At 41.9% G+C, this 26674-nt stretch overlaps 1 protein-coding gene and 5 non-coding genes across 9 annotated transcripts in view; 5 read left to right on the top strand and 1 right to left on the bottom strand.

Moving 5' to 3' along the window:
• Nucleotides 1–17562, top strand: part of DHX37 (DEAH-box helicase 37) — a 36766-nt gene extending 19204 nt beyond the window's left edge. For 3 of the 4 annotated variants that reach the window (XM_066603388.1, XM_066603389.1, XM_066603390.1), the window contains exons 11-28: nucleotides 316–430; nucleotides 1131–1230; nucleotides 1630–1705; nucleotides 2167–2311; nucleotides 3911–3987; nucleotides 4076–4308; nucleotides 4637–4748; nucleotides 6061–6167; nucleotides 6585–6773; nucleotides 7975–8099; nucleotides 9027–9143; nucleotides 9225–9397; nucleotides 9812–9926; nucleotides 11021–11158; nucleotides 13818–13912; nucleotides 13994–14067; nucleotides 14643–14740; nucleotides 16868–17562. In XM_066603388.1, the coding sequence (XP_066459485.1) occupies nucleotides 316–430; nucleotides 1131–1230; nucleotides 1630–1705; nucleotides 2167–2311; nucleotides 3911–3987; nucleotides 4076–4308; nucleotides 4637–4748; nucleotides 6061–6167; nucleotides 6585–6773; nucleotides 7975–8099; nucleotides 9027–9143; nucleotides 9225–9397; nucleotides 9812–9926; nucleotides 11021–11158; nucleotides 13818–13912; nucleotides 13994–14067; nucleotides 14643–14740; nucleotides 16868–16950 (2172 nt within the window). In that variant the 3' untranslated portion in view covers nucleotides 16951–17562. The remainder of the gene's footprint in view (nucleotides 1–315; nucleotides 431–1130; nucleotides 1231–1629; nucleotides 1706–2166; nucleotides 2312–3910; nucleotides 3988–4075; nucleotides 4309–4636; nucleotides 4749–6060; nucleotides 6168–6584; nucleotides 6774–7974; nucleotides 8100–9026; nucleotides 9144–9224; nucleotides 9398–9811; nucleotides 9927–11020; nucleotides 11159–13817; nucleotides 13913–13993; nucleotides 14068–14642; nucleotides 14741–16867) is intronic. The other variant, XM_066603391.1, reaches the window with a different exon arrangement.
• Nucleotides 17563–18217: 655 nt separating this feature from the next.
• TRNAA-UGC (transfer RNA alanine (anticodon UGC)) lies at nucleotides 18218–18289 on the bottom strand. Its single transcript has one exon. It is a non-coding gene; the product is annotated as a tRNA-Ala (tRNA).
• Nucleotides 18290–18389: 100 nt separating this feature from the next.
• Nucleotides 18390–18461, top strand: TRNAD-GUC (transfer RNA aspartic acid (anticodon GUC)). Its single transcript has one exon. It is a non-coding gene; the product is annotated as a tRNA-Asp (tRNA).
• A 166-nt stretch (nucleotides 18462–18627) lies between these two features.
• TRNAF-GAA (transfer RNA phenylalanine (anticodon GAA)) lies at nucleotides 18628–18700 on the top strand. The gene has a single exon. It is a non-coding gene; the product is annotated as a tRNA-Phe (tRNA).
• A 2380-nt stretch (nucleotides 18701–21080) lies between these two features.
• TRNAD-GUC (transfer RNA aspartic acid (anticodon GUC)) lies at nucleotides 21081–21152 on the top strand. The gene has a single exon. It is a non-coding gene; the product is annotated as a tRNA-Asp (tRNA).
• Nucleotides 21153–21377: 225 nt separating this feature from the next.
• Nucleotides 21378–21449, top strand: TRNAD-GUC (transfer RNA aspartic acid (anticodon GUC)). The gene has a single exon. It is a non-coding gene; the product is annotated as a tRNA-Asp (tRNA).
• Nucleotides 21450–26674: the final 5225 nt, after the last annotated feature.

Genomic DNA, 26674 nt, shown 5'->3' with positions numbered 1-26674 from the left:
GATATTTTCTTAGGTAATTGACACTTATTGTGGTCTTCTCAAATTTGGCTACAAAGCTGAACTTTACTTTTTAAACTTATTTTTATTAATTTAACCCATAAACATGCAGAAATGTTTGGCTTTTGTCTGTCTACTAATTCTTACAAACAGCATTTTACCTTATACACGTCTTCACACAGTCAATAAACTTTGCCACACATTATGATTACTCTTGAAGGAAAAGCAAGATTTCCTTTTTCAGAATTTTCAAAACTTTTTGATTCTGGACCCAAATTCATGTGAAGGTATAGATTTCTGAAATCATTTCTTTTTTAGGTGGATGCCAGGCAGTTTCCAGTCACTGTTCACTTTAATAAACGTACTCCTCAAGATGACTATGCAGGGGAATGTTTCAGAAAGGTCTGCAAGATTCACAGAATGCTCCCATCAGGTAGTGATTTAGTGTGTTTACATCTTTAAAGGTTTTTTTGGGACTTTTATTGATGACCTGTCCTCAGGATAGGTGATGAATAACTCAGCAGGGGGTTGCTGCTTGAGATCCCTGCCATTCAGCTGATATCAGGCCAGCTATCGTTGTGGACAAAGTAGAAAGCAGAAACCTCAGTCTGTAGTGCAGTGACCTGGTTTGGTAATGCAGACACAGCTTCCATTGAATTCCATGAGAGCCGCCCCTGCCTGCAATACAAACCTGAGCCACTGTACTACGGACAGAAATTTCTGACTCTGCATGCAATAACAGTGGGCCCAGTGAACAACTATTCACGATCCACCGTTTAACTATTGATGACCTGTTCTGAGGATAGGTCATTAATAGTAAAGTTCCCGGCAATGCTTTTAATGATTTACAAGATATCATAGATCTTTAGAAGTGCCCTCTTATGCTGTTACTTTATGTGCAATCGCTGATCTCTTTTCCCAGAGTAGCTAATGGCCCGTTTACACGTAACGATTAGCACTCAAAATTCGTTCAAGCAAACAAATTTGAGCGTTAATCGTTCAGTGTAAAAGGGACATAAGTCTAGTAGTAGCAGTGAATTAAAACCCTATTATTTAAAAGTAAATTGTGCTTATTTGTAAAACCACTTTAGATTTCCACCATTTGTCTCATGGAGTTTATCTCTTATTACTAGGAGGAATCTTGGTGTTCCTCACAGGCCAGGCCGAAGTACATTCACTTTGTAGGCGGTTGAGAAAAATGTTTCCTTACCGAGGAAAACAAGGATCCAAAGGTGAGTTTGCTTGCTGACTGTTAATTGAAGCCTTCTTGCTTATATTGGGGGTACAGTCTCATGAAGGTTTTGCTGTGCATCTACTGCGCGGATGAGATGCAGCCGCTGTGCAGCACAAAGCTCTGTCTAATGATGCAAGTCCTTACTGAACGCACATGGTTAATAGACATGCGGTTTGTCAGGATCTGGGAGGTCAGCTCACTAGACCCAACACTGGGCATGGACAATCATCCGTAATAAGGGGGTAAACTATGCCCATAATATGCTTGTGTGGCAGTAGCCTAATGCTGATTGATTAGTATTCACTTCATAGCAGGGTTTCCTAATTTATTTATTTATTTATTTTTTTTACACTAAATTTAATGCCATCATTCTAATTTTCTTTTCTTTCTGTTGTTGGAGATGAAAAAGATGAGGATGCACAGGAAGCAAAAGCACTGAGAGCCTTTAAGAAGTCAAAACCAAAGAAGAAAGTGGTAATTGTTTGCATTTGTTATGTAGAAAATGCTATAAACTTAGTGTTACTTTATGTGATGGTTATTAAAAATCACAAATCTCTGTAGACTTCAGGCGTTCCCACGCTGTGCTATCCATTCCAGTGCAGGTCCCATCCTTTCAGAAAACTACATGGGGACAAAAAGCCAGAACTACAGACGACTTTGCTCTCAGTTTTAGTCCCTGTCAGACTTTTGAGTTGGATGGAAAAGCGCTGAGGATAATACTTTTTTCTATCCTGTTTAAAAGATTTGCAGGGAGACCAAAGAGGTCCATCTCCTATATTGCCCACTATCATTCCACCCAGGTTCCTTACTACTTTTGGTCAGTATGCAGTTTTCTGCTTAGAAGATGAATAGTAGGGATGGAACTAATGCTGGATTGAACAGGACAGTGTCAAAGAAACCTTATCTATAAGTCCTAATGCTTTATCTTTATTTAGAACCTGCCTAAAATCAGCTTAGACAATTATTCAGCTTTGCCAATGGATGAAGGAGATGAGGATCGGGAAGCTGGTGGAGATGATGATGAAGAGGCTGATAGGTCAGACTTTGACCTGGATTTAGAAGATGCTGGATCAGATGAAGGTCTTTAATTTCTGCTTTTGTTATACTGAAGTTAGAGCTTGTTGTATCTACTCAGTTTTGATGCATTTACAATGTCTGCCATAGAAACCGCCTACCTGTATGATCGTGTCAGTGCCACAGACTTTATTTACGCTGCTGCTTTATTATCAAAGTTATTCCTAAAATGAGCTACTATGAAAAATTGTGAGTTTTATGGGTGATGTCATACCGCGATTTTTGGAAACACAGCTGGTTTTTTTTGTCTTCCAAACACCACTACAGCCGCACGTTAGCTGAAAGTCAATAGGGAAATGTGCTAATGTGCTGCAGTGTGTAGTGTTTTTACTAGTTTCATCTACTTTTTTAATTTTTTGAGTGAGTGCCAGTTTGTTTACAATCACAACAAGCTGTGAGCGTGGCTTTTTTTTTCTGGCGTTTTATCATAGGCTTTTATATAGGACATGAAAACCTACATTTCTCTCATACATCGACTTCTCAAGAAGGTCAAGATGGACTGTCTTACAGTGATTCTCATTGACCTGCTCGTTTACATCCTGTGGAGCCTCCCTCTTTGAGAAAATCTTACACTTGAGTTTGTCCTTGCTTTAACAATGGGGTGGTTGAAGCTGCAGTCCTCCTAGGAGCCTGTGGTTTTGCTGAACCAGTCATTCAAACTAAAATAAAGGCTAGAAAGCCTTTTTCTTCCCAAATTTATCATCATATCTAGAAGATGTTCTTACTCTGGTGCAAACACAATTTCCAACCTATGCGTGTTTCACTATCTCGTCTTCTGTCTTTCCTCCAGGGTTGGACTTGGGCTTGGACCGTAGTTCCCTCAAGGGGCAGGTATCGGTGTTGTCCATTCTTTTCCAACGCCTCCTAGCCTCAAAGTCAGCCCTCCGTACTTTTCTACAGGAAATTGCTCACACCACTCATCCATATTGTTCTCCTATCTCTCCTTGGGACCTTAATCTGGTACTGGACGCACTGCCATTTGAGCCGTTGCACAACGTCCCAACTCATCTTTATCCTGTAAGGTTACAGTAGCCTTTTTGGTAGCGATCATTTCCTTTCCCAGGGTTACTGACCTTGCAGTCTTGCCAGCCAAACCTCAGTTTACAGTCTTCCATCAGGACAAAGTACACATCCTGTACACTCCTTACCTAAGGAAGTGTCGACCTTCCACATCGAGGACATGGTCTTGCCTTCCTTCTGTCCCTTCACCATGAACCCAAGGGAATCTGCTCTGCATGAATTGAACCTTGGTTTGAACCTTAAGGCTATGCCTCTCTCAAACATCGTCTTTCAGATGTTTTGATTCCCTTTGAGATTTAAGATGTTGCCCGGCAGCTTCCAAATCCGTTATCTCACCTTGGATCAGGTCAGCAGTGGTGGAGGCCCATCGTGCCAATAACAGGGAGCTTCTGTTTTGGTTTACTGGTCTACTCAGGCATTGGGTGCCTCTTGAGCTTCTCTGGACAAACATATAGTGGTTTCGGATGTGGGAAAAATGTGTTTATAGTTTTCATTTTCATAGCACCAAAGGGCTGTAATCTATTGAACATGTATAACATACTGTATGTATTTTCAGAAATTACCTTTTTTTTTTTCTTTTTCTAGATAAAGAATCCGATTCTTCCCTTCCACTTTATGTATTGCCATTGTATTCCTTGCTAGCTCCTGAAAAGCAGGCCAAGGTAACAGATTTCTTAATCTAAGATTCCTTTCATATAACAATCCTACTTTTCTTTGTGATGACTTATGGTTTGACGTGTTTCCATGCAGGTCTTCCGCCCGTCACCGAGTGGTACTAGGCTATGCGTTGTGGCCACCAATGTCGCAGAGACATCTCTTACTATTCCTGGTATTAAATATGTTGTTGACTGTGGAAAAGTAAAGAAAAGATTCTATGATAAAATCACCGGTGTCTCCTCATTCCGTGTGGATTGGACATCTCAAGCTTCAGCTGATCAGAGAGCGGGAAGAGCAGGACGTACGGACCCCGGTCACTGCTACAGGTGACATCCTTCAGCATCTCCCTTACCTTTCTCTTGTGGAGGGGGGGGGGGGGGGTTCATGTGAAAATCACAGTAGATCTTCAAACCCTTCACATACATGATGGCATACGTTCATGACATTTGTGTGTCAGTGAGATTTTTCCCGGTACTTCTCAGATACTCTGCTTCAACAGTGCCTATTTTCAGATGATGTCAATGGCATACTCCAAGTGTAACCAATCATGTTGTGACTAGCAGCTGAATTATTTGGCGATACACATCTTCTGATTAATATGTGTGGAAATCAAAGACAAATCATCCACAATATCCACTGTACTTGCTCATGTAGGTTGTACTCTTCAGCCGTCTTCAGTGATTTTGAACAGTTTTCCCAACCTGAAATAACAAGACGTCCTGTAGAAGATTTGGTTCTTCAAATGAAAGATTTGAACATCGAAAAGGTGAGAGAAATGATTGTATTGTATTATAAAGATAAGATTTTTTTTTTCCGTGAAGCAGCAAAAAGCAGACATTTCTTAACGTTGAGAGGGCGCCTTCACACTGGCACGGGTGATATCACGGCCCAATATCGCACTTGCCACTTGTGAAGGCCCCATGGATGTGAGGTGTTTTCATTTCACTGCAGGGATGAAGGGAATCCCCCGCCGCAACAGAGGATCACAGAGTTCTCCCAATGCTTTCAATGGGGCCAGGGCTGCCGGACCCATTGAAAACAGTGGGCAATATTGCAGTAACATAGGATATGATGCGATTTTTTTTTGTTTGTTTTTTGTTTCCTTCATAGCATTGCATGGTGATGACATGCAGCAAAAAAATCACAATGTGAATGGGTTTCATATTTGTGTGAGATTTGTATGTCTTGCAACCCGCAAATCTCGCGCAATTTTCTTGTCATTGTGAAGGCATCCTGACCCATGAATTAGAGAGCGTTAAAGATCACAGTATTAGAAGTAGATGAGAACATTGCGAACCTGTAGTACCTGGTAGTGTATACATATCATGCTCCTTGTTTTATGGTTCTGTTGTTTTTATTTGCAGTAGAGTTTTCTAGGTGTTTTCTAGGACTTTACTATAGATCACCTGTGCTCAGGATAAGTCCTAAATAGTTGATCGGAAAGGTCTCCACCATTCAGCTGATATTGAGCCAACTGTCATTGCGGACAGAGCCAGAAGTGGATGGCTCAGTTTGTAGAGCTGTGATCCAGTTTGGTAATTCAGGCATAGCTCCAACTGAATTCAATGGAAGCTTCATCTGCAATAGCAAACCAGGCTGCTGCATTACAAGCAGAGCTGTCTGATACTAGGTATCTGCAATTAAAATGGGCCTGGCGAATAGCTGATCGGCTAAGGATAGGTTATCAATAGTGAAGTCCTGGACAACCCTTTTAAACATGTAAGGGTTAAAGCACTCCTAACTTTTCAGATGACTAATGCTCATTTAATAGCTTGTCTGCGTCTCATCAATCTTGCAGTATACTTTTCTGCATTTTTTTACCACTGAAGATCAAGGTTGAAGGGCAGCTTTCCTGCAATCCTATGCTTGTTGTTAGGCATTCCGCTTCCTTAGAAACTGGCACATTAGGAAGTTTATTACCTGTGGGGGGAGGGGCTGTCTTCATTAACATTTGTTTTGAAAGCCTAATATATCGTAACTGTATTTGTTTGTAAGTGGAATATGTTATTCTTCAATAAAATGAGTTTAAAATAAGGAAAAACTTGATTGCAAAAAATAACTTACTGATTTGATTTCAGGTGGTAAATTTCCCTTTTCCCACACCGCCTTCGACTGATGCTTTGGTAGCAGCAGAGGAGTTATTAATTGCTCTTGGGGCACTGCAGGAACCTCCAAAAACGGGCAGGTATGACCGCGACATTACTGATTCTTAAAGTACTAGTTTTAAATACCTACCGTCAGTAATTGTTTTTAAAAAATGTGAGCGAGGACTACATAAGCATCGCTGTATTAGATCTTTGATTGATCCTGCTGAAAAGGGTTCTTTACTAAGGCCGCTCTCATACGGTCATATTGTTGTTGTGCGTCGCACACGCAACACGTGATGCCAATGGCCTAGAGTTTCTATTGGGCCACTCACAGCATGCTCTCTCTTGGTGTGTGTTATACACGCCAGGATAGTGCATGGGGATTGGTGGCATGCAGCAAGTACAGATCATTGCGTACTTGCTTTGTGTCTGCGTGCTAGAGCTCCGCGCTCGGCCGAAAGGTTAAATGAATTGCTGCAAATAAATGTTAATAATATATATTCATATTTCCACAGACTGCGAGTGATGCAGAGTGCTAAACTCAGTTGTCCAATCACACCCCTTGGAAGGACCATGGCATCGTTTCCAGTTGCACCTCGATATGCTAAAATGCTTGCTCTGGGGAAGCAGCATGATTGCTTATCATATGTTATCACTATTGTGGCAGCCATGACTGTCAGAGAGCTTTTTGAGGAGTTGAACAGGTAGGGAATAGATACCTCTGACAATTTTCTTCGCTGTTAAATGAACTATATCACCAAAATGTTTTTATATTAATTAAAACCAGATAGTGAAACATTTCCTTTTTTTTTCGAATGTTGTTATTTTCTGATTTGTAAGTTTTTTTTATCCTGTTGTCTGTACTCTACTATGGGGGCTGCCATCTTTCTTGAGCTACATTTAACAGCATAAAGAGAATTTAGAGCTATGCTTTTTTCAGCCTCATGGGCCATTCACACAATGGACAGGAGGGGACCCATTGCCTTGTATAGGAGACAGTTCTAGACATGTTGTGTGATCTGAGCAACTGAACTCAATCTCCATCAATCCCATTCAAATAAATGGAAGTGGGAGCACATGTACTTGACTACGGACTCTTTTTATATACTGCTGCTTCATTCATTCAATGATGCTTGGGAGCCCATTCTTGTGATTGGTCTGAGAGGCCGGACTGCCATTTATCAGATGCTGTAGATGGGGGGTTATTATCTTTTCCTAGACAACCCCATTAAATATTTCAGTAGATTTTTTTTTTTTTTCATCTCAACTTTATTAGTGGCGTTAAAACAAGATGTAATAAAGGTTTACAGTCTTTTTCTTATCTTCAGTGTAGGCAAAATGAGTTGCCAACTAAATGTAAGTTTTAGGCATTTTATGTAATTTCCTTTGTAAGTTTTTAAGAGGTTATCTCCTATCTACAGGGTAAGGAATAATTTACAGATCGATGGAGGTCAATCTAGTGGGACCCCTACTGATCCTGAGGTCCCCACATGAATGGAGCTAAGGTCCAGCATGCGCACCGCTGCCCTGTTTATTTCATTGGGACTTCCGAAAATAGCTAAGTTCAAGCACTAGGCAATCTCCAGAAGTCTCATTGAATTGAATGGACTGGCAGTATACATGCTCAACCTTGGCTCCATTTATGCAGGGACCTTCTGCTTTCAATGGGTGTCTCAGTGTTAGGACCTCAAACAATCTGAAAGTTATCTGTGGATAGGAGATAACTTAATGGTGGCACAACCCCTTTAAGGTTTTATACAATTGGTCCCATCTTTTAGACCTGTAAGATGACAGAATATCTTGTACCATATGGGTAGTGAGGAAGTCTAACTTGCTTTTACAGACCTACCAACAAGGTGTGATCTAAAAGTGTATGTTATAATTTGTTGCTATATTTTTTCTTAGGCCTGCCCTTAATGATGAAGAGAAAGTAATTTTAACAGGCAAGAAGGCCAGAGTATTGCAAATGCAGAAGATATGGGCAGGACAGGGCCCCGCACAAAAACTTGGTGACCTTATGGTTATGCTAGGTATGCATTTAAAGGATTGTGTGGCATCTACGTAGCTGCATGTTTATTTCCAAAATGTGTTCTGTGAGCGTAAAAATAATATATATATATATATATATATATATATATCTACGGTATGAAATGCAGAAAATGCTTCTGCAGAATAGTTGGTGACAACTTTGGCCACCATAAGAGTGTGACGATCCCTCACTTAAACGGATGGTGACCGTACCTGTTAGGCATGGCTGAAATGAAACCCCCCCATACTACCTTTTGATAAAGCAATGCATGTGATAAAACCTATACTAAGTCATCTGCGATTCAGTACTGGGACCAGACTGCCATACCCTCTAACGCTGCTTCTCTGTACGAGGCAAGAGTGTATAGATCCACTTCTATTGCCCATAGGTCTTGTCCTAAAAGTGACCTTAGGGAGTCTGAAAGACTTAAAATATCAGAATTCTGGCTTAAAATGCTCCAAAAACTGAAGTTCATGCCTGCACTACACTTATTTCTTTTAGAAACTTTTCAAAAGTGTCTTCCAAAGGAGACCAACCTCGAATCAGAGTGCCAGATTTGATAACCGCTTGCACCAGGTTTTTAGCACAAAAAAAAAAGATATAAAGTAGGCAAGCATTTAGGAAAATGCCTACATTTTAGCAGGATGCGCCAAATCTATCGGTGTATGCCACTATGACAAATTAGGTAAATCTTCTGACTGCCTCTGCTTGGTTTACGCTGACTAAATATTACATTAGTAAATCTGCCCCAACAAGTTTCCATTTAATTTAGGAAGAAATGTAGCAGAGGAATGGATGTGCGTAATTGTGACTAAAAATGGTTGGTCAGTTATTTGATCTTGTGGGTGAAACTTGATTGTATGTTAGGAGTCGACACTGTGACCTCATAGTCATGAATTAATTCCAGTATATAATCTGTTCTATACAGGAGCTGTGGGTGCGTGTGAATACTCCGGACTAACGCCAACGTTTTGTGACCGTAATGGCCTTAGATTTAAAGCCATGATGGAGATAAGGCGTTTAAGAGGACAGCTAACCACAACAGGTAAGGGGGATTCCAGTCTCCCAGATCAGTAAATCCTATTTCATCTATTATAGCATGTTCAGCGTCGTCTTCTTTCTACAGTCAATTCCTTGTGCCCTGGTGTCTCCATTTTCCTTGATTCCAAGATGCAGCCCCCTACAGAGAGCCAAGTTCATTATCTGAGGCAGATTGTTATGTCTGGTTTCGGGGATCACATAGCTAGACGGATTCAGCCTGAAGAACTTCTTGATGAGAAATGGAGGAATGGATATAAGGTGTGCGAATATATATTCATAGCATTCACAATATTATTCAATAGTTGTATCATATGCGCATCTGTGTTCGTCTGTCCCATATCACCCGGTATAACTTTCATGTGTTGGGTTGGAAAATAGCTTTTATTAAATAGAATTTAAAACCTTGTTCATTTGGTTAGACTGTAACACCCCCTAGATATACACATGATTCAGCAAATGTGTAGGATGTGATAAATTAGTAGGTAGGCACAAGGCAAAAATGGGACAGCTTTCCGCTGTTTACCTGTCTTCCTGTCATTCAGTGATGTCTTACCACCTTTGTGTAATTTGGCCCAACTCTAGTGTTCCAGCTTTGTCTCCTGTACTGTAGAGAACACGTTTGATATGGATACTTGAATGTATCAATAAGGGGTTTTGTTCTCTTGTTCCCAGACTCCTCTTCTTGAAGATCCAGTTTTTATCCATCCAAATTCCTCTCTCTTCAGACAACTTCCTGATTTTGTAGTTTTCCAGGAAATTTTAGAAACAACCAAGATGTATATGAAAGGTAAGAGTCTGGACCGTCCCTTGAATCTAAGGCCTAATGCACACGGCCAGATTTCCGCGGCGGAAATCCACAGCGTTTCACTGCAGCTATTAGGTTCTATTAAACCTAATAGCTCAATGTACATGCTGCGGAATTCCACAGCGGTTACCATTGTAGTCAATGAAAGCCGCCTGTCATGCTATACTTCCGCTGTAGCACAGCGGAAGTATAGCGTGAATGCGCGCCCTGCCCACCGCCGGCTGCGTTATTTGACACTGCCGGGGCGCCAGTGCATCATGCGGGACTTCACGCAGCATATTTGGAGGGGAGTATGGGGTCTTTGGGGGGAGGGGGGCACCGTGACGGACTCCGCTGTGGTATTCTGCTTGCGGAGCCCGTCACGGCCGTGTGCATAAGGCCTAATGCTTCTGTAATTTAATTCCTGTGTAGTTATTAGTATGAAGTTGTGTTCTACCTTTCAATTTGCATTTGCTAGAAATATATACAATCCAACAAATTAAATTGGGTACTTTAATAGTGTTTCCTTGGAAAAGCCCTTTATGTTCTGTCCTCAGGATAGTTAATCAATAGTTGATTGGCTGGAGTCTACTGCTTGGGACCCTGACCGAACAGCTGATCAGGTGCCTGTCAGCGGAGTTACACATGGGTACAGGGCGGAAGCTGCTGCTCTGTCCAGTGTAGTGGCTGGCGCTGGTAATTGCAGACACAGCGATCATTAAAATCAATGAGAGCTGCGCCTACAGTTACAAGCTCCGGCCACTACACTGGTCGGAGCAGCAGCTTCTGTGCATTGTGATGCTGATCAGCCAGGGTTCCCAGGGATGGACACCGGCCGATCAACTATGAATGATCTGTCCTGAGGATAGAACATCAATAGTACTTCCCTGGAAAACACCTTTAAACTTTCTGTCCATAAACCAGATCAGTGGTTATTTTTGCAATTGTGAATAGGTGAAAAAGTGTTAGTTTGTATTCTCAAAGGGGCAGAAATGGTAAGGGGGATTGAATGCAAAGTCTTTGCTAATTCTTGGATTTTTTTGTCGGTATCCGCTGTATGAAAATTTAGGAATTGTTTTGAATGTCTTTTCTTCTAGGCGTTTCCTCAATTGAGCCAGAGTGGATTCCTGCCTTGCTTCCCCAGTATTGTCATTATGGAGACCCACTGGAAGACCCTCCTCCCTTTTACTGCAAAGCATCCGGGAGAGTGAGATGTCACAGACAAAGCACCTTCTGTATGTATGATACAAGATACTTGCACGTTTTATGTTCGTTCAAAAATCAAACTGGATTGCTGATTATATATTTTACTGCTATATCTCAAAAATGCCAACGTCAGAATGTTTGCACTATTCGCAGGTGTCATGTAACTTTTGGCATGTGACCTGTTGCCTGTATTGGATTGAGTTTGCAGTTTTTTTGTCTTTATATAAAAAATAAAAATAAAAAAGTGAACTCTTTAAATAGTTTTTTTATACATGCATTTTTCAGCTATTAGGAGAAAAAAAAATTGTGATCTATGGAGAAAATTGCAACGAAAAAATGACAACTAGAACGTGCTGTGTTTTGGGGGAAAAAACTGGCTACAAAAAAAAGTCCTAAAGACATAAAGCTGTGTGCGTACTGTATATTGATACACATGTAGCATGCCGGCAGTTCCTCGAATGCTTGCTACATCACTTAATATAAATGGCATAGACACATTACGTTAAGATCCCAGCACGCCACAGCGGTTGCTTTAATGCGTATTTCATCTGTATGTTCCAATAGACTAACGGCAAACATCTGGCTGCAGTGTGTTATGAAATAAAAGCAACCTAAATCCTGTGGCTGAATCTGGGGTTAGGGAATACGCACATTGGAAAAATTAGCAGTTTAATGCTTGTTCTATTTTTGTTTTGTGTATCCATAATGATATACTGCTGGCTGCCGTATAAACAATGCAGAACAATTAAAAATAATAAATGGAAGAACACAGGTTTCTCTTTTTTAATCTGCTGTCTTGTAAACGTAATGTTGCCCAGGAGGATTTTTCTAAGGTCGGTTCCACACAGTGTTTTTTGTTACTAACTTCACCTTCTCATTTCATGTATATGGCAAAAAATGCTCCAGCCCGATGTTATGTTTAAGTATATAATGAAATATCAAATGCGCTACGTACATAGTCTTTTAGTTTGTGGTGTTTTTTTCAGGGTGTTTTTTTTCTATTAGAACTATTGGTTTCCTATGGTGTGTTGGTGTGTTCACATGTCCGTTTTTTACAGACGCCAAAATTTGCGCATGTGCAAAAGTTAGGACATCCACATGCCTGTAAGGTCTGTGCAGTGCATAAGTATTCCCCGCAGGGAGTCCAATCATCACTGAACACTGTGACAGCACTGTCACAGTGTTCAGTGATGATGGCACTCCCCACAGGGACCAAAGAATCCCCTGCCACAGCTGTCATAGCTGTAGCAAAGGAACGCAATGTTCTCCTATTGCTTTCAATAGGGCCACATTGAGAACAATGGGATGCAGGCAACCCCTTGCAGTGATTTTCGGGGAATGGAGTTATGGGAACCAGAGGGGCCTCTGAAAGGCTCCAGGGCTGTCATGGCAGAATGCCTCTCAAGCCATGCCCGTGGTGTTGCTTGATAGACTGCCTGCCCGAAAGCAGTATAATGTAATGCTATGGCATTACATTATACTGCAGGAGCGATCAAAGCATCGCAAGTTGTTGTGTCCTGTGAGGACAAAAAAAAAAGGAAAAATAATCTCAAAGTTTTACTAATTATTTTAAAAAATATAACCTTTTGCCATATTTTTAATAAAAGAATCTAAATAATAAAACAAATACATATTTGATATCGCTGCGTCCATAAAAGTCCCATCTATCAAAGTAACGCATTATTTACCCCGCACAGGTAACGTAGTCAGAAAAAATAAAGAATGCCAAAAATGCGCTTTTTGGTCACCCTGGGAAAAATGCAATAAAAAGCGATGAAAAAGTTGTATGTATTCCACAATGGTACGAACGCAAACTACAGGCCGTCCCGCAAAAAATGACCCCTCACAGCACTGTTTTAATGGAAAAATTAAAAAGCAATTGCGCGCAAAAGATGGCAGCAGAACATTTTAAAAAATTGAATATCTTTAAAAAAAAATACTTGTACAGCAAAAAAAAAACAAACTATAGGTTTGGTATCGTAGTAATGAGGGGCTGCATAGTATTATGCTTGTATAGGGTGCCAGTACCACGGATATGTGTAGTGCACCATGCAGGCTTACAGCCTGTTAGCTAAGCCCATACTATAAGACAGGGCAAGCTGCCCCACACTATCCAAGTATACCACACAAAGCACTGACACCCTGGGCTTCCCCAGTATCTCAGGGCCAGACTGCTGCAATTAAGTATGAGGTTTTAGTTGTTACTTTGGCCAAAGTACGCAAACTCAAATCCCACATCAAGGGCCATCTTGTCCTGTGAGTCCCTACCCATACCATTCTATTATCTTTGTGGTGATTTGATCAGTTGTTTGCAGTGTTAGTGTAGAGGCTTGCGCATTTTCTCTGCGATGTGTGATGACACCCTAAAGGGGTTTTCTGGGAATAAAACCACAAAAGATTACCAAGGTTTAGGAATGAGTAAAATTAAGGGGAAAAAAAACCCCACTCACCTGCTTGAGTGTCGTTCTGTGCCCGACGCTATGAACCCAAATGAATCAGTCTGATGTTCACGTGCCATTCATTTGGCATCTAACTGCTCAGCCAATCACAGGCTGCAGTGGCCATGGAAGAATGGACACTGAAGGCACTCTCCTCTATAGGGGTTGCATGGACTGGGCTACTAGGTTCTTGTGTATCATTTCACGCGGTTCTTGCTGACCAGTAAATTTGTGATCTTTTCACTCTCAGATCGAGTTGGATGGCAGCTGCCCGCTGTGGAGGTTGAGTTCCCAGAAGGTCTTGAGCGCTACAGATATTTTGCTAAGTTTTTACTAGAAGGAAAGGTATAAAGATGTATTTCTTTACTTGTCCAGGCTGCACTGAATTACATTCTCTAAAATAATCCACCCTTTTTTTTATTGTAGGTGATAAAAAAACTGGGTTCCTACACCAATATTTTACTATCAAGCCCTTCAACGATGCTTAAAACATGGGCCAAGTAAGTGAGTGAACTGCATACACTGCTGTAGTCACACAAGCTCCTTTTGCCATGTTTTTTCGCTGAAAAGACATGCGTGGTTTTTCCTATTTTGTCTTTACCACATGCAAACCTCCCCATGTGAATGCACCCTTAGTGATGTATCGGCCTTCAGTATTTCCTCACGCTAACACGGATCATTGTGCTTGAGCCCTTCTTGGAGTGTGCTGAATGCAAAGGGGTTTTCCACTGTTGACCATTCTGTTTTTAGAAGGGTCTTCTGATGCTTCGCTATCATAGTGTCCCGCTGCTGAAACCCTCTACAACCCATAGAGGGATCCTAGCAGAAAGTGTTACATTTCCCTGCAGCATCACTACTTGATGCATCTCTCCACACTCGGTCCTACCAATCGAAGTGGCCAGTCAACATTGGAAATAATCAGCCACGACTGTTTGTTGTGTCTTTGTAGTCGTCATTGCCACATGTAGAGTTTTCTGTTTTTGGGGCGGGGGGTTCTCTTTTGCTGCAAAATCTTGAAAATTGTCAGCATGCGGGCAATTGTCTGTTTTTACTGTATATCTTGTGTTTCCTACAGGCTTCAGCCTAGAACAGAAATTTTATTGAGAGCCTTAGTTTCTGGGAACGCAGACAATCGGTCCTCGATACTTGCAGCCTGGAAAAAGGATCCTAAATGTAGGTTCTACTTGTTCTTCTTTCATCAATAACTATTTTCTATTCTAGGATGTGTTCGTTATCAGTCCACTTAATCCCCTAATATTGTAATTGCATCGATCACAAAGTGCCTTTACAAGCTATGATGCCTTGTATTCGCACCGTGGTCTGCAATCTGTGGCTCTCCAGCTCAGTCTGTTACTTAGCGACATGGGCTTCCAAAAATCATTGAATGTATGTATGTATGTATGTTTCATGACAAATTTCACTAGCTGCATCACTTGCAGTGATCAATTACTTTTGCTGACTTAACCTCTTAATGACCACTATAGAGTGTTTTTGCAAACGGTATTTAAGGGGCTTCATCTGATGCTCCACCGTTTTATGGCAGCACTTCACAAGAAGACTAGTGCTCTGCACACTGCAATCCCCTTACCAGGGCTTTTGCCAACAGCTCTGGGCACTGGTGCTGACCGGTATTACTATTGTTTCAACCCCCTAGATTTTACAGCCAGTACTGACCACAGCATTTAAGAAGTTTGACATAAGATTGGCTCCCTATGTCCTCCCATGGGCCCCCAGTGATCAGCACGGAGGAATGGCCTAATAGTTTTCCTGTTCGTTGTAACACTGAATCAGAGCGAGCGCTCTATGCACCAATCACAGCCGTTCATTGAAGGGCTGTGATTGGTTCAACAAGCTCTTGCTCTGGTTCTCGAGCGTTGGCTCAGCCAATCAAGCAGAGCAATCTCTTGCTGGAGATGGGGTTTTCAATCCTTGTTACCAGCAAGAGATGCTCTGTTGGTGCTTACAACTGCACGGAAGCTTACAGGAACGCCAGAGAACAGCAGGAGGGGCCCGGACGGCGCCTGCTAGGTGAGTATTTTTCACATAGTGTAGCTAGGGGTGTTTAACACTGTCAAAAAAGCAGTACCAAGTTGTGCCGCGTTTTCAGCAGCGCTGGAAACGGTGCCCATTTATTTCAATGGGTGACGCACAGCGTTTAAAAATGCTGAAACACCCAAAGATAGAACAGGCAGTGTTTAAAAGCGCAGGAAAATCTGACAGACTTCAGAGTCCCGTGCTCTCCCACACTACTCTATGTAAATGCATCAAATGATGAGTGATAAATTCCCTCGCTTATCTTTCAGCATTTGTCACGCAACCATGAAAATTATTGCTGGCTCATTCGCTAATCGTTTGATTCAAATACCGATCGTCCAGGCATTGTCATTCACTGGTACAATGATTTGCAGATTCTGTGGCCCCAGAGTCTGCAGCAAATGCCTCCCACACCTCCTATGAAGACTGCTGCTTCCTGCACACGAGCAGAAATTTCCGCTTGTGGCAGAAAAATCACAGCATGCTTCATTCTGTGTGGATTTCCACGCCAACTGCTTCCATTGAAGTCAATGGAAGCCGTCCGTCCCACGGCCTTTCTGCAGTGAGCACTGCAGAAGGGTCACAGGATCCGCGTCATTGCCTAGCGACGGTGCGGCTTTTGTCTGTACTGCGCATGTGCGACAGCCAGGGCTCCCGCAGTACATAAAAAGAAGGATCGGGACAGGTGAGCGGGGTCTGAGCCTGCTGCGGGATCCCACATGCCGGATCCGACCCTGCTGTGTGCAGGAGGTTTTACTTTGAGTCATCAGCAAGTGAACACACGCCTTTGAAAAAAAAAATAATGATAAAGTTTGAGTCTGTTTTAAATCTGATAAATATACATTGCCCCACAGGGGAAGTGACGTGCATTGAAGACAGGCTCGAAATGAGACAACATTCAACACAGAGAGAATTAAGTTTTGAACAATTGATTTTAATTTCAAACGCACTTCTTTGCTACTTTCACAGAGGCCAGTGACAATTATACTTTTCCACTACATTACATTGTACCTTAAATGATACCAATGAGAAATATGTCTGTCCTACAAAAAACAAGTTCTCATTGGCTGTCAACGAAAAATAAAAGTTAGGATTTTTGAAAGTTGAGATTTAAAAAAAAATAAAAAATTAGCAATGGTTGCCCCAGAAAGCGATTAAAGGGCATTAAAGGCTGCCCGTAGATCCCCCAGGCTACAGGCATAATCTATGTCTAATACTCTACTGTTCGTATATTTACACATTAATGTCTATTGTTTTCTTCCGCAGACCTGTTGCATGCATTTTGTCAATGGATTCCTGAAGCTGCGCAAGAAGAGGTCACCAAAGCCTGGCCGCCAGTCTCTTCTTGAGCACATCAAAATAAACTTGTTAAATATTGTTTCTTAAGAAACAGACTTTAGGAATTGTTTGTTTCTGAAGAAAAAAAAAGAATTAAAGCGCTTTTCTGGGACTTCTAAAAATGTATAGGCTTAAAATGGTATAAAATAAAGAAAAAAATGTATACTCTCCAGCAGCTCTCTGGGTCAGTGATAGACCGCTTATGCCAGCTGCTCAAAACCCGGAAGAAGACTACGACGGGTAGTCATGTGCTATTCACGGTGCACATGACCGCTCAGCCAATCACAGGCTTCAACCGTGATTCTTCCTTGACGGCTGAACCCTGTGATTGGCTGAGCAGTCACATGCACCTGACCACTGCTGACGTCTTCCGGGTTCTGAGTAGCAGGGAGAAGTCCCGGAAAACCCCTTTAACGCCTCAAGTGCTTTGAAATACACAACCAGACTCAGGATGTTTTATGTTCACTAGACAGGTTGTCGTGCAGTTTACCCTTCTTTTGGCATTTAACGCATTGTTACAATGTAACAGAATCCGTACGTCTCACTCATGATGTTTCCATGTGGGCTACATATTGTAAGATATGTATATAACAAAATGGAATAAAACTATCTTTTTATAATGATTGCTTTTATTTTGCTGTGTATTTTGAAATGTGTGTTTTGGGCTTTTTAGGAGGTGACGTAGCTTTACCAGTTCCTAAGTGGGTTATGGTTCCACATCACACGAACTTTTAAATATAATAATCCCTTTATTAACCCTTCTCATGACCATGATGCTTTAGTGCAGCAAGTCCAAAAGCCCATATTTGAACACGTGCATAAGATTTGGAATACATCTAGATCTTACAACTATACGAACTGCAGTGCTGATCGCACTCCAATGTGCCTTTCACTATCCCTGCCTCGAGAGTGCTGCCTTCAGGAATGTACACACGGGGCAGAAATGCTGTGGGTTTTTCTCAGCATTTCCACATCCAAAGCAGTCAAAATCCACACCAATTTTTACTCCGTTTTGGATGTAAAATTTGCCATGGAATTTTCAGCTATGACAATTCCGCAGCGTTTTTGCTCTCAGTGATCATCCCCCCAAAGTGTTACAAGGGTCAAAATTCACAATTTTCAACTTTTTTTAACATCATTAAGATCGTGGTCGCATTGGAGCCCTGTGCGTACAATGGTGCCACGGAAAAAAATAAACTTTCAGTTGTTGGAGACAGAAAAATAATGAATGTGGTTTAAAGTGTTATAAACAAAAGATTTTAAAAAAAATTCAGTCCCTGGAGATGCCGGGGATTGAACCCGGGGCCTCATACATGCAAAGCATGCGCTCTACCACTGAGCTACATCCCCTTTAGAATAAATGGCAGAGCCTTGCCTGTCAGGACAGTAGCGATCTATCTTTCTATGTTATGCTAACGGAGGAAAACAAGCTGATAAATGTCAGTGCCAATCCTCGTTAGTATAGTGGTAAGTATCCCCGCCTGTCACGCGGGAGACCGGGGTTCGATTCCCCGACGGGGAGGCAATATTTTTTTTTATTTCGGGGAGTACAAAAATAAAGATCATTTTTGTCATTATATTTTTTGTATATATACACTCGTAGCCGTTCAGTCCTATTGGCAAATGTGTATGCTGACACAGAGTACTACTATGGCTTTCACAACATACATGTGTCCTGGCAGTCAGAGGCCGAAATAGCTCAGTTGGGAGAGCGTTAGACTGAAGATCTAAAGGTCCCTGGTTCGATCCCGGGTTTCGGCAGTTGTTTTGCTGTTAATATTAAAAAAATGTTCGAGTTCATTCACGTGTAAATTTGCGTCAAAAATTCATTCAGTGCCTCACTGGGACTCACATATACAAGAAACATCTATAAAAAAACTGTGTAAAGACATGAATTAAAAATGTTCACGTGGTATATGTGTAATCCATTTTTTGTAAACGGTAAACTTTATTTATAAAGTTTTTGTAATATCCCTGATCACAAAACATGTATATGTGAAGCATGCGGTAACCTACAGCCATACGTTTCTATAGGTTTTTCATTGACTGTAATGACAGAAAAACATATTAGGCTACATTTTTCAATCCCAGGAAAAAAAATGGAAAATGTATGGTAAGCTAAACGTATGTATGTATGTATGTATAGCTTGACTATGTTTTACCCCTTAACGACAGAAATGTAGGCTGGGTTCACATGGGACAGAATTTCCGTGGACTTTCCGACCACGGCTCCTAATCCCAAGATTAGCCAGCAAAGGGGACAAGATTTTGCAAAAATCTCACCCACATGCTGCGGCCAAGCTGCACTGAAACTGCGCGGAAAACAAAGACGCGGGATGTCAATTCTTTTTTCATTTCCACAGCGGCCCTCTCTCTATGGGGAGAGATAGCTGCAGCGGAGATGTAGGCGGCAAAGCTGCTCCAAAACCTGCGGCTACGGCCACGGGTTTTGAAGCTGCGCTTATCGAGGGAAATCTCATGGGTTTTTTTCGGTAAGGCCCAGCCGCGAGATTTCTGCGGGATTTCCGTCCCATGAGAACCCAGCGTACAGTTACATCCTGCACGTTCGAGGTATGCTTGTCAGATCGCTGTACTGCAGGAGCGATCATAGCATCCCAAGTTCTTGTCTCCTATGGGGACTAAAAAAAGTAAAAACTAAGTTTTTAAAAAGGTTTAATAATTATTTTTAAAAAAGGTAATAAAAGTTTAACCCCTGACCCTTTTGCCGTGTGTATAATAAAATAATCTAAATGATAAAACCAAAAACCATATTTGGTATCGCCGAGTCCGTATAAGTCTGATCTATCAAAGCAATGCATTGTATTTACCCCGTACAGAGAAGAAAAAAAAGATTGTCAGAGTTGTGCTTTTTTGGTTGACCAGTCCCCAAGAAAAAATGTAATAGAAAGCTGTCAAAAAATTCATATGTACTCCAAAATGGCACCAGTAGAGACTACAGGACGTCCCGCACAAAATTAACCCTCGCACAACTATGGCAATTAGAAGATGGCAGCAGAAAATAATTTTAAAAAAAAATATATATATCTTTGAAAAAAAAAATAAAGGTAATACAGCAAAAAAAACCCTATATGTTTGGTATTGTAGTAAGGCTGAGTTCACACAGGGTGGATTTGCCGCTGATTGCCGTTGCATATCCGCACTGCGGCAAAACCGCTGTGTTTGCAGTGCAATGCAGCACAAATGAGATTTGCCAAAAAGCTGTTCTCACAGGGCGGATTTTTTCCGCACAGCCGCAGTGCAGAAATGCAACTGCGGCGCGGTTTTAAAAGATGCAGCATGTTTATTCTTTGGTCTTTTCCGCAACGCTTTTTTGTCCATAGACCTCTATGGACGCAGCCAAAACTGCACCAAATACATGACAAAAAGTAAAAAAAGCGCTGCGAAAAACAACGCGTGCTTGTTTTTCCGCACGAAAATCCGCAGCAAAATTCGCAAGCCCAAATTATCCTTTGAAGCGGTTTTGCCGCAGAAGCAGTTCTTCTGCGGCAAAACCACAACGGAAACACCGCGGCAAATCTGCCCTGTGTGAACCCAGCCTAATCGTACTGACCCATAGAATAAAGTTATCAGGTCATTTTTGTTGCGGTGTGTACGCCGTAGAAACAAGACGCACTCAAAGAGGGCGACATTTTGGGTTTTTCCCTTTCACTCCACTAAGAATTTTTTTAAGTTTTTCAGTATATTATATGGTACATTTTATAGTTCCACTGAAAAACACAACTCCTCCCGCAAAAAAACAGCCCTCAGATATCTACATCAATGGATAAGTAAGAGTTATGATTTTTTTTTTTAAAGGGGGGGGGTTAAAAACAGAAATGGGTGGGGGGAAAGGGGCCGTGTCCCTAAGGGGTTAAACCATTATAGACTGTGGATCCCTGAAATGCCATATTTCCATCTGTTTTTTTTATTTTCGACAGAAAAAGAAACATGAGTCCGTGTGGACGGATCTAACTGCATGGATCTGCGTATGATTGCGAGTGACCGAGAGACAGATGAGCTTTACAGCTGCTGGCATCCTCCAACATGTAATAAGTGGTAATACTCAGCAGCTACTAACAACACATAAACAGAAGCTCTAAGTGTCTGTACAGCCTTATACAGCTGGAATTGCAATAGCTATTCCTCGTTAGTATAGTGGTAAGTATCCCCGCCTGTCACGCGGGAGACCGGGGTTCGATTCCCCGACGGGGAGGCAGTATTTTTCTGCTTTCGGAATCGCATGAAAGTGCTAACAGGAACCACTGTTTCATTCCAAAGCAGATTTACCCTTAGATCAGGTTGCCTCATTCAGTCTTTCTTCATTTTGCTGTATTATTTCGCCAAACACGTCTCTCATGCTACAATAAATCATAAATACACCGAAAGTGAGGTAAAGAGCTGGATTGACACTACCACGGAGAAGGGCCCTCGCAGCTAATCCTCGTTAGTATAGTGGTAAGTATCCCCGCCTGTCACGCGGGAGACCGGGGTTCGATTCCCCGACGGGGAGGCACATATTTTCTTCATTGCATCCACAACTGGGGGATACATTTTTACATTTTTTGCATATACCTGCTACATAGGTACATCTCACTTTGTGATCTGCTGATTTACCTTCAGCTCATCATTTTATTATCTGTTCTGTTTCTCCAGATAAGATTTACCAGAATTTACATGGGGGGGAGGGGGGAGGGGGGGGGGGTGTTATATTTTCTGGACTTGTTTTCAAAGAAGAGATTGTTCTTTATGGGAAGTGAGCAAATAATACAGGAAGGAAATTCCAGTCTAATGAGACACTGTTTATAGTGCCAGGTAACATGAATGCTGCTTTTTATTATAACAGATGGAGCATTTAAGGAACCCTCACAGTTCAGGGATAAGTAAATGTGTAGATGAATGTGCACTAAAATGGAAATGAACAGTTGTAATCTGCAGCTAACGGAGCCGCTCTTTTATCCTTACAGCATGCTCTAAAATTTGGAGTTATTATTACTTTGCTCCATATAACAGAGTTAAGACGTAATAGACTTGTACTTGGCTGCACAGATCTGCAAACTTACTGTAGTACTGTAGTTTTTTTACTATAGTCTTTTTATTACTAATACGTAGAATTACACTTTGTGTAAGTTACAGACATTCAATGAAAACTTTTTTTTACTAGTTTTTTTCCGTTTAATACAGAACATTGGGGTTAAAGGGGTTTTCTATTGAGGACCTATCCTCAGCTTTTCCACCAATGACAAGCCTATCTTTCCAGTACATGTGCATACTTTCCCTTTATAATCTATATAAATCTTATACAGCGTGACGTCCTTCCACACAATGGCACATAAAAGTAATCCTCAGTTCACACCTTTCCATCATCCAATGTGTTACATCCACCTTTTGCTATTAGAGCGCCTGGAGCAGATCTACATACAGTATGTCTGGCACCATCTTTCTGAGTTCTGCACTGAGCGCACCATAAGGTAATGCTCTTCACGCTGGATGCAGTTAGGACTGTGACACACAGATGTATTTGCACAGTGTTTTGGGCGCGGCCATGTGACATATGCCTTATAGAGTATTTGCGCAGGCGCACGATGATCAAAATAACCAAGTATGATAACAATTATCCACTGGACGCAGATATAGAATCTTAAACGGTCTCGAATACTTGCATTCTACGGACCTATGGACCGTGGGAAGGCAGGGGTTGACCGATCTTCCCCGCACAATGTATTCACTGCGTGCGAGGAAGATAGGGCAGTTCCAATCTTTTCTCAGCCGTAGTATTCACGACCAAGAATAGCGCTAGTGAAAACGAAACCACTGATCAGCGGTTTCGTTTTGTTCTGTTATGCGGCTGTGATTATCATGGCAGGCATAAGGGGAAAAAAACATGCATTTTAGCCATTAGTAGCGAATTAATTTCCACATTTACCTTATATGATGAACATCCCTACCTAGAGGGTATACAAGTTTGAACACATTGCTACAGCGAAAACATACTGGTGATCAGATAAAAGTGGTCGCTTGAATACAGATACCGATATGCCCATCAGTATGATAACTATCAGGAGGTTGATGGAGGAACGTAACACATAAAACATTCTCACGCCTTCACTTGTACATTTTTAGCAGTGCGTGGCTGATATACGTACATAGACTGAAGGAACGGCACCCATTGCCCAGAAAAAGTCTAAGAATACCAACCGTCATATAATTAGCTTATATGTGGAGATTCATCCGTCCATGAACCTGAAATACACACACTGAATTCAACTGCCACAGCGAGCAATAACCTCATTGTCTCTAAGGCCTTATGCACACGGCCGTGACGGGCTCCGTAAGCTTTAATAACATTTTTACAACAATAAAAAATAGATGTATTGAAAGTTCAAAAATAACCCTTTTCCATAAAAATCTAAATAATGAAAAAGTCCCACACATTTGGTATCTGCGTGTTCACAAAAGTTTAAACTGTTAAAATATTATAGGTCTCAGAATATGATGATGGAAGAACAGGTACTTAACAGAACCCATTATAGTCAAGCTTCAGACTGGCCCATTAAGGATCCCGGTAGATTCCCTGCTGGGCCTGTGAGCCAAGAAAAGGACCTTTCTATCTGACAATGGTGCTGACCAACCGATCGCTCCGCTCCCCGATCAGCGCACACACAAATATAGCATCATGCAGCAGCTGTTGACACCCCCGAAAATAAGACACATTAAGAAATTTGCAGAAATCGCTAATATAAGGCACACCCCGATAATAAGGCATACTAAAGTGTGCAGGCAAGTCAAGAGGCCTGTCCCCTGCTGCCATCCCCATTGTCTCCTACCTCCTCCTGTGCTGTACGAGTGTGCTGTTGTAAGCTCCCCTTGCTGGCTGGAAAACCCCATACTGTCGTTCTCTTGCTGCTGCACACGTCTGCTGTGATGAGCTCCCCCTGGTGGCCGGAAGCTGCAATACCATCCCTGCTTACAAGTGATACAGGAACTTCTGTCTGCAGGTACGTTACTTTTTTTTATGGCTCTGTGTGTGAGTCAGGCAACCATATGTGTGATTCTTAAGGCTGGGTTCTCACAGAGTGTATTTCCAGCCTTAGGGCGCCCACCCACTGGCGGTAAATTGCGATTTTGCGCGATCGCGATTTTAACATTACAAGTCCCATAGACCCCTGCAGAAAAAAAATGCTGCGAATTTCGCAGGGAAAAAAAAACGCCAGTGGGTGGGCGCCCTAAGGGGGTGAGCATTACAGTCTCCAGACAGTGTGTGGGAGCCAGGTAAACAGTGTGTCATTTTGATTCAATAGGGGGTGTCTGCTTTTTGCTGAAGAGTCTAAAGTTCAAGAAATAAAAAATGTTGCTACCGTATATTTTTACTCCTAGACATGGGTGCAAAAAGAAAGAGCTATTCCGTTGAGTACAAGAAAGAAATCGTGGAAGATTCTTGGGGCAAAAACCTTCCTGCCTTGGCCCGAAGATTTTACAAGAAATGGAGTGCCAAGAAATTCAGCAGGAGATTCCGGGTTCAGATGTTTATGATGATGTGCCAGAAAATGATGACATGACTGTCATTGAGTAATTTCTGCTTTGTTTTCACAGTTTGTCTAGCTATATTGGTTTGTGGTGACAACTACGGTACTGTGCAGTATATACGGTAATAAATGGTCATTTTTTTGGTTAAACAATAAATGTGAATTCTTCATTGAAAAATAAGACACCCCCTGAAAATAAGACGTAGCGCATATTTGGGAGCAAAAGTTAATATAAGACGCGTCTTATTTTCGGGGAAACAGGGTACATACTACCTGCTACAGCAGGAGTGTGACATGTTGCGCCAAGGACTCCAAGAAGTTTAATTTCATCATAATGAAGCTGCAGACAAGATCTATAAAGCTGCCAGAAGGTTGTGCACCTGTGTGTATTTGTTAAAGTATGCTTGTCTGTAAGCTAGTAAGTATGTGTGTGTGTGCAGGGCACACGGTGTACTAGCACTGGGCTCCCTGGCACCGGCACCACTTTGAACTGTATCTGAGTCTAGAGGATGCAGATACTTTAAAATCTATGAAGTACTCCTGGGGGCAGAACGGTATGTGCCCTTGGGCCGCGCCCCCCCCCCCCCCCCCACATGCAGATTATTAGGGATGCTTGTCCCCCCCTGCTAAAAGTTTGGCAGCGACAGAGCTAACAGAATTTGCCGCACACTCACTATATACTCGCTATATTGTACAGAGTTACCGTACATTACTCCTTCTCCCGGCTCCCTCACTAAGAGAACAGTGAACACTGAAGTCAATGAGAAGAATGAAGTTGGGTAACGTTGTGCAACATAGTGCAAAGCATCGGAGACAGTAGACCTGCAAGTGTATGGTGGATTCTGTTTGCTCTACCAGACCTAGAAGTTCCGGAGCCACAGAGAGGGTCACATACAGTAACTAATTGGGCCCAAAAAGGGGTCCCGTTACTAAATGAGGCTACAGAGGAATGACAATACTAATTGGGGCCACAGAGGGGTCAAATTACTAATTGGGGCCACAAAGGGGACACTATCACTAAGTAGGGCCACAGAGGGGATACTATAACTTAGTTGGATGGATGTGGGGGCAATGTTCCTGTCCCCTGAAGTACTACATAGATTTCAACTGTATCTGCATCCTTTGGACACAGGTGGGGTGTATCCAGAACTATAGTTTATGTTAACTTTTTCATCAGAGATCATCCAGTTCTTGGATGCCTTGGTTTCCCAATATGGGAATGGTCTCTCCACTTATTTATTGGTTTAACACACTGATCAAAATAGTTTATTAGTTTATCAGAGTACTCTACCGTGTTTCCCCGAAAGTAAGACTCTGTCTTACATTAATTTTTGCCCCCCAAAAAGGCACTAGGTCTTATTTTTAGGGATGTCTTATTATACTTACCAACAGGCTCTGTCTACACTACTCCCGCTACTCTCCAGAGCCCTGGCGTGGTTCAGGCAGTCGTCGGCCACCTACATGAGATAATTTCCTGGTTACGGGATTCATAAATCCTGCCTCCACTTAGCGATAACTCTGATTGGTTCTTTGATTGATGCTCAGCCAATCAATGCAGCGCTTGATGAACTAATGCAATGGCTGTTATTGGTTAATCGAACACTACATTGATTGGCTGAGCAGCACTAGAAGAACCAATCACAGCTATCACTTCCTGGAGGCGGAATTTATGAATCCTGTAACCAAGAAGTGATCTTGCAACCGAGGACTGTGGGAACCACACTGGAGCTCTCGAAAGCAGTGGAAGGGACCTGGACCGAGCCTGCTAGGTAATGTATTCTTTGATTTTTATGTAATGCTGCTGGGGGTTATTTTCGGGGCAGGGCTTATATTTCAAGCCCCCAAAATTCTGAAAAAAATAGGGCAGGGCTTATTTTTGGGATAGGTTAGACGGATTGGGTTCGGTTAGAGGGATTCAGGTAAGGTATATCCGGGTTAGACGGATTGTGAACGATCGGATGATTGATAGGCACCTGGAACAAATTTGTTCTAAATTCTTGGAAAGCGGATACCCAAAGACATTGCTTTTAGGGGTGGCGACCATGTAGGTATTCTCAAAAAGAAGGAGCTCAAATGGATTTTTCTGTTGGATAGTATGTCCCCTAAGGAGCTTCATCTAGAATACAATGAACATTGGTATAAATAGGATACAGCTTTCCTTGGTCCTTCTCTTTAGTGCTCGTTCACACGAGCATGGCTTTAGCACAGTATA

The sequence above is a fragment of the Eleutherodactylus coqui genome, chromosome 5 (assembly GCF_035609145.1).
Source record: "Eleutherodactylus coqui strain aEleCoq1 chromosome 5, aEleCoq1.hap1, whole genome shotgun sequence".
NCBI lineage: Eukaryota > Metazoa > Chordata > Amphibia > Anura > Eleutherodactylidae > Eleutherodactylus > Eleutherodactylus coqui.
Note: the sequence above shows the minus strand (reverse complement) of the source record. Positions and strands in the feature narration are given on the sequence as shown.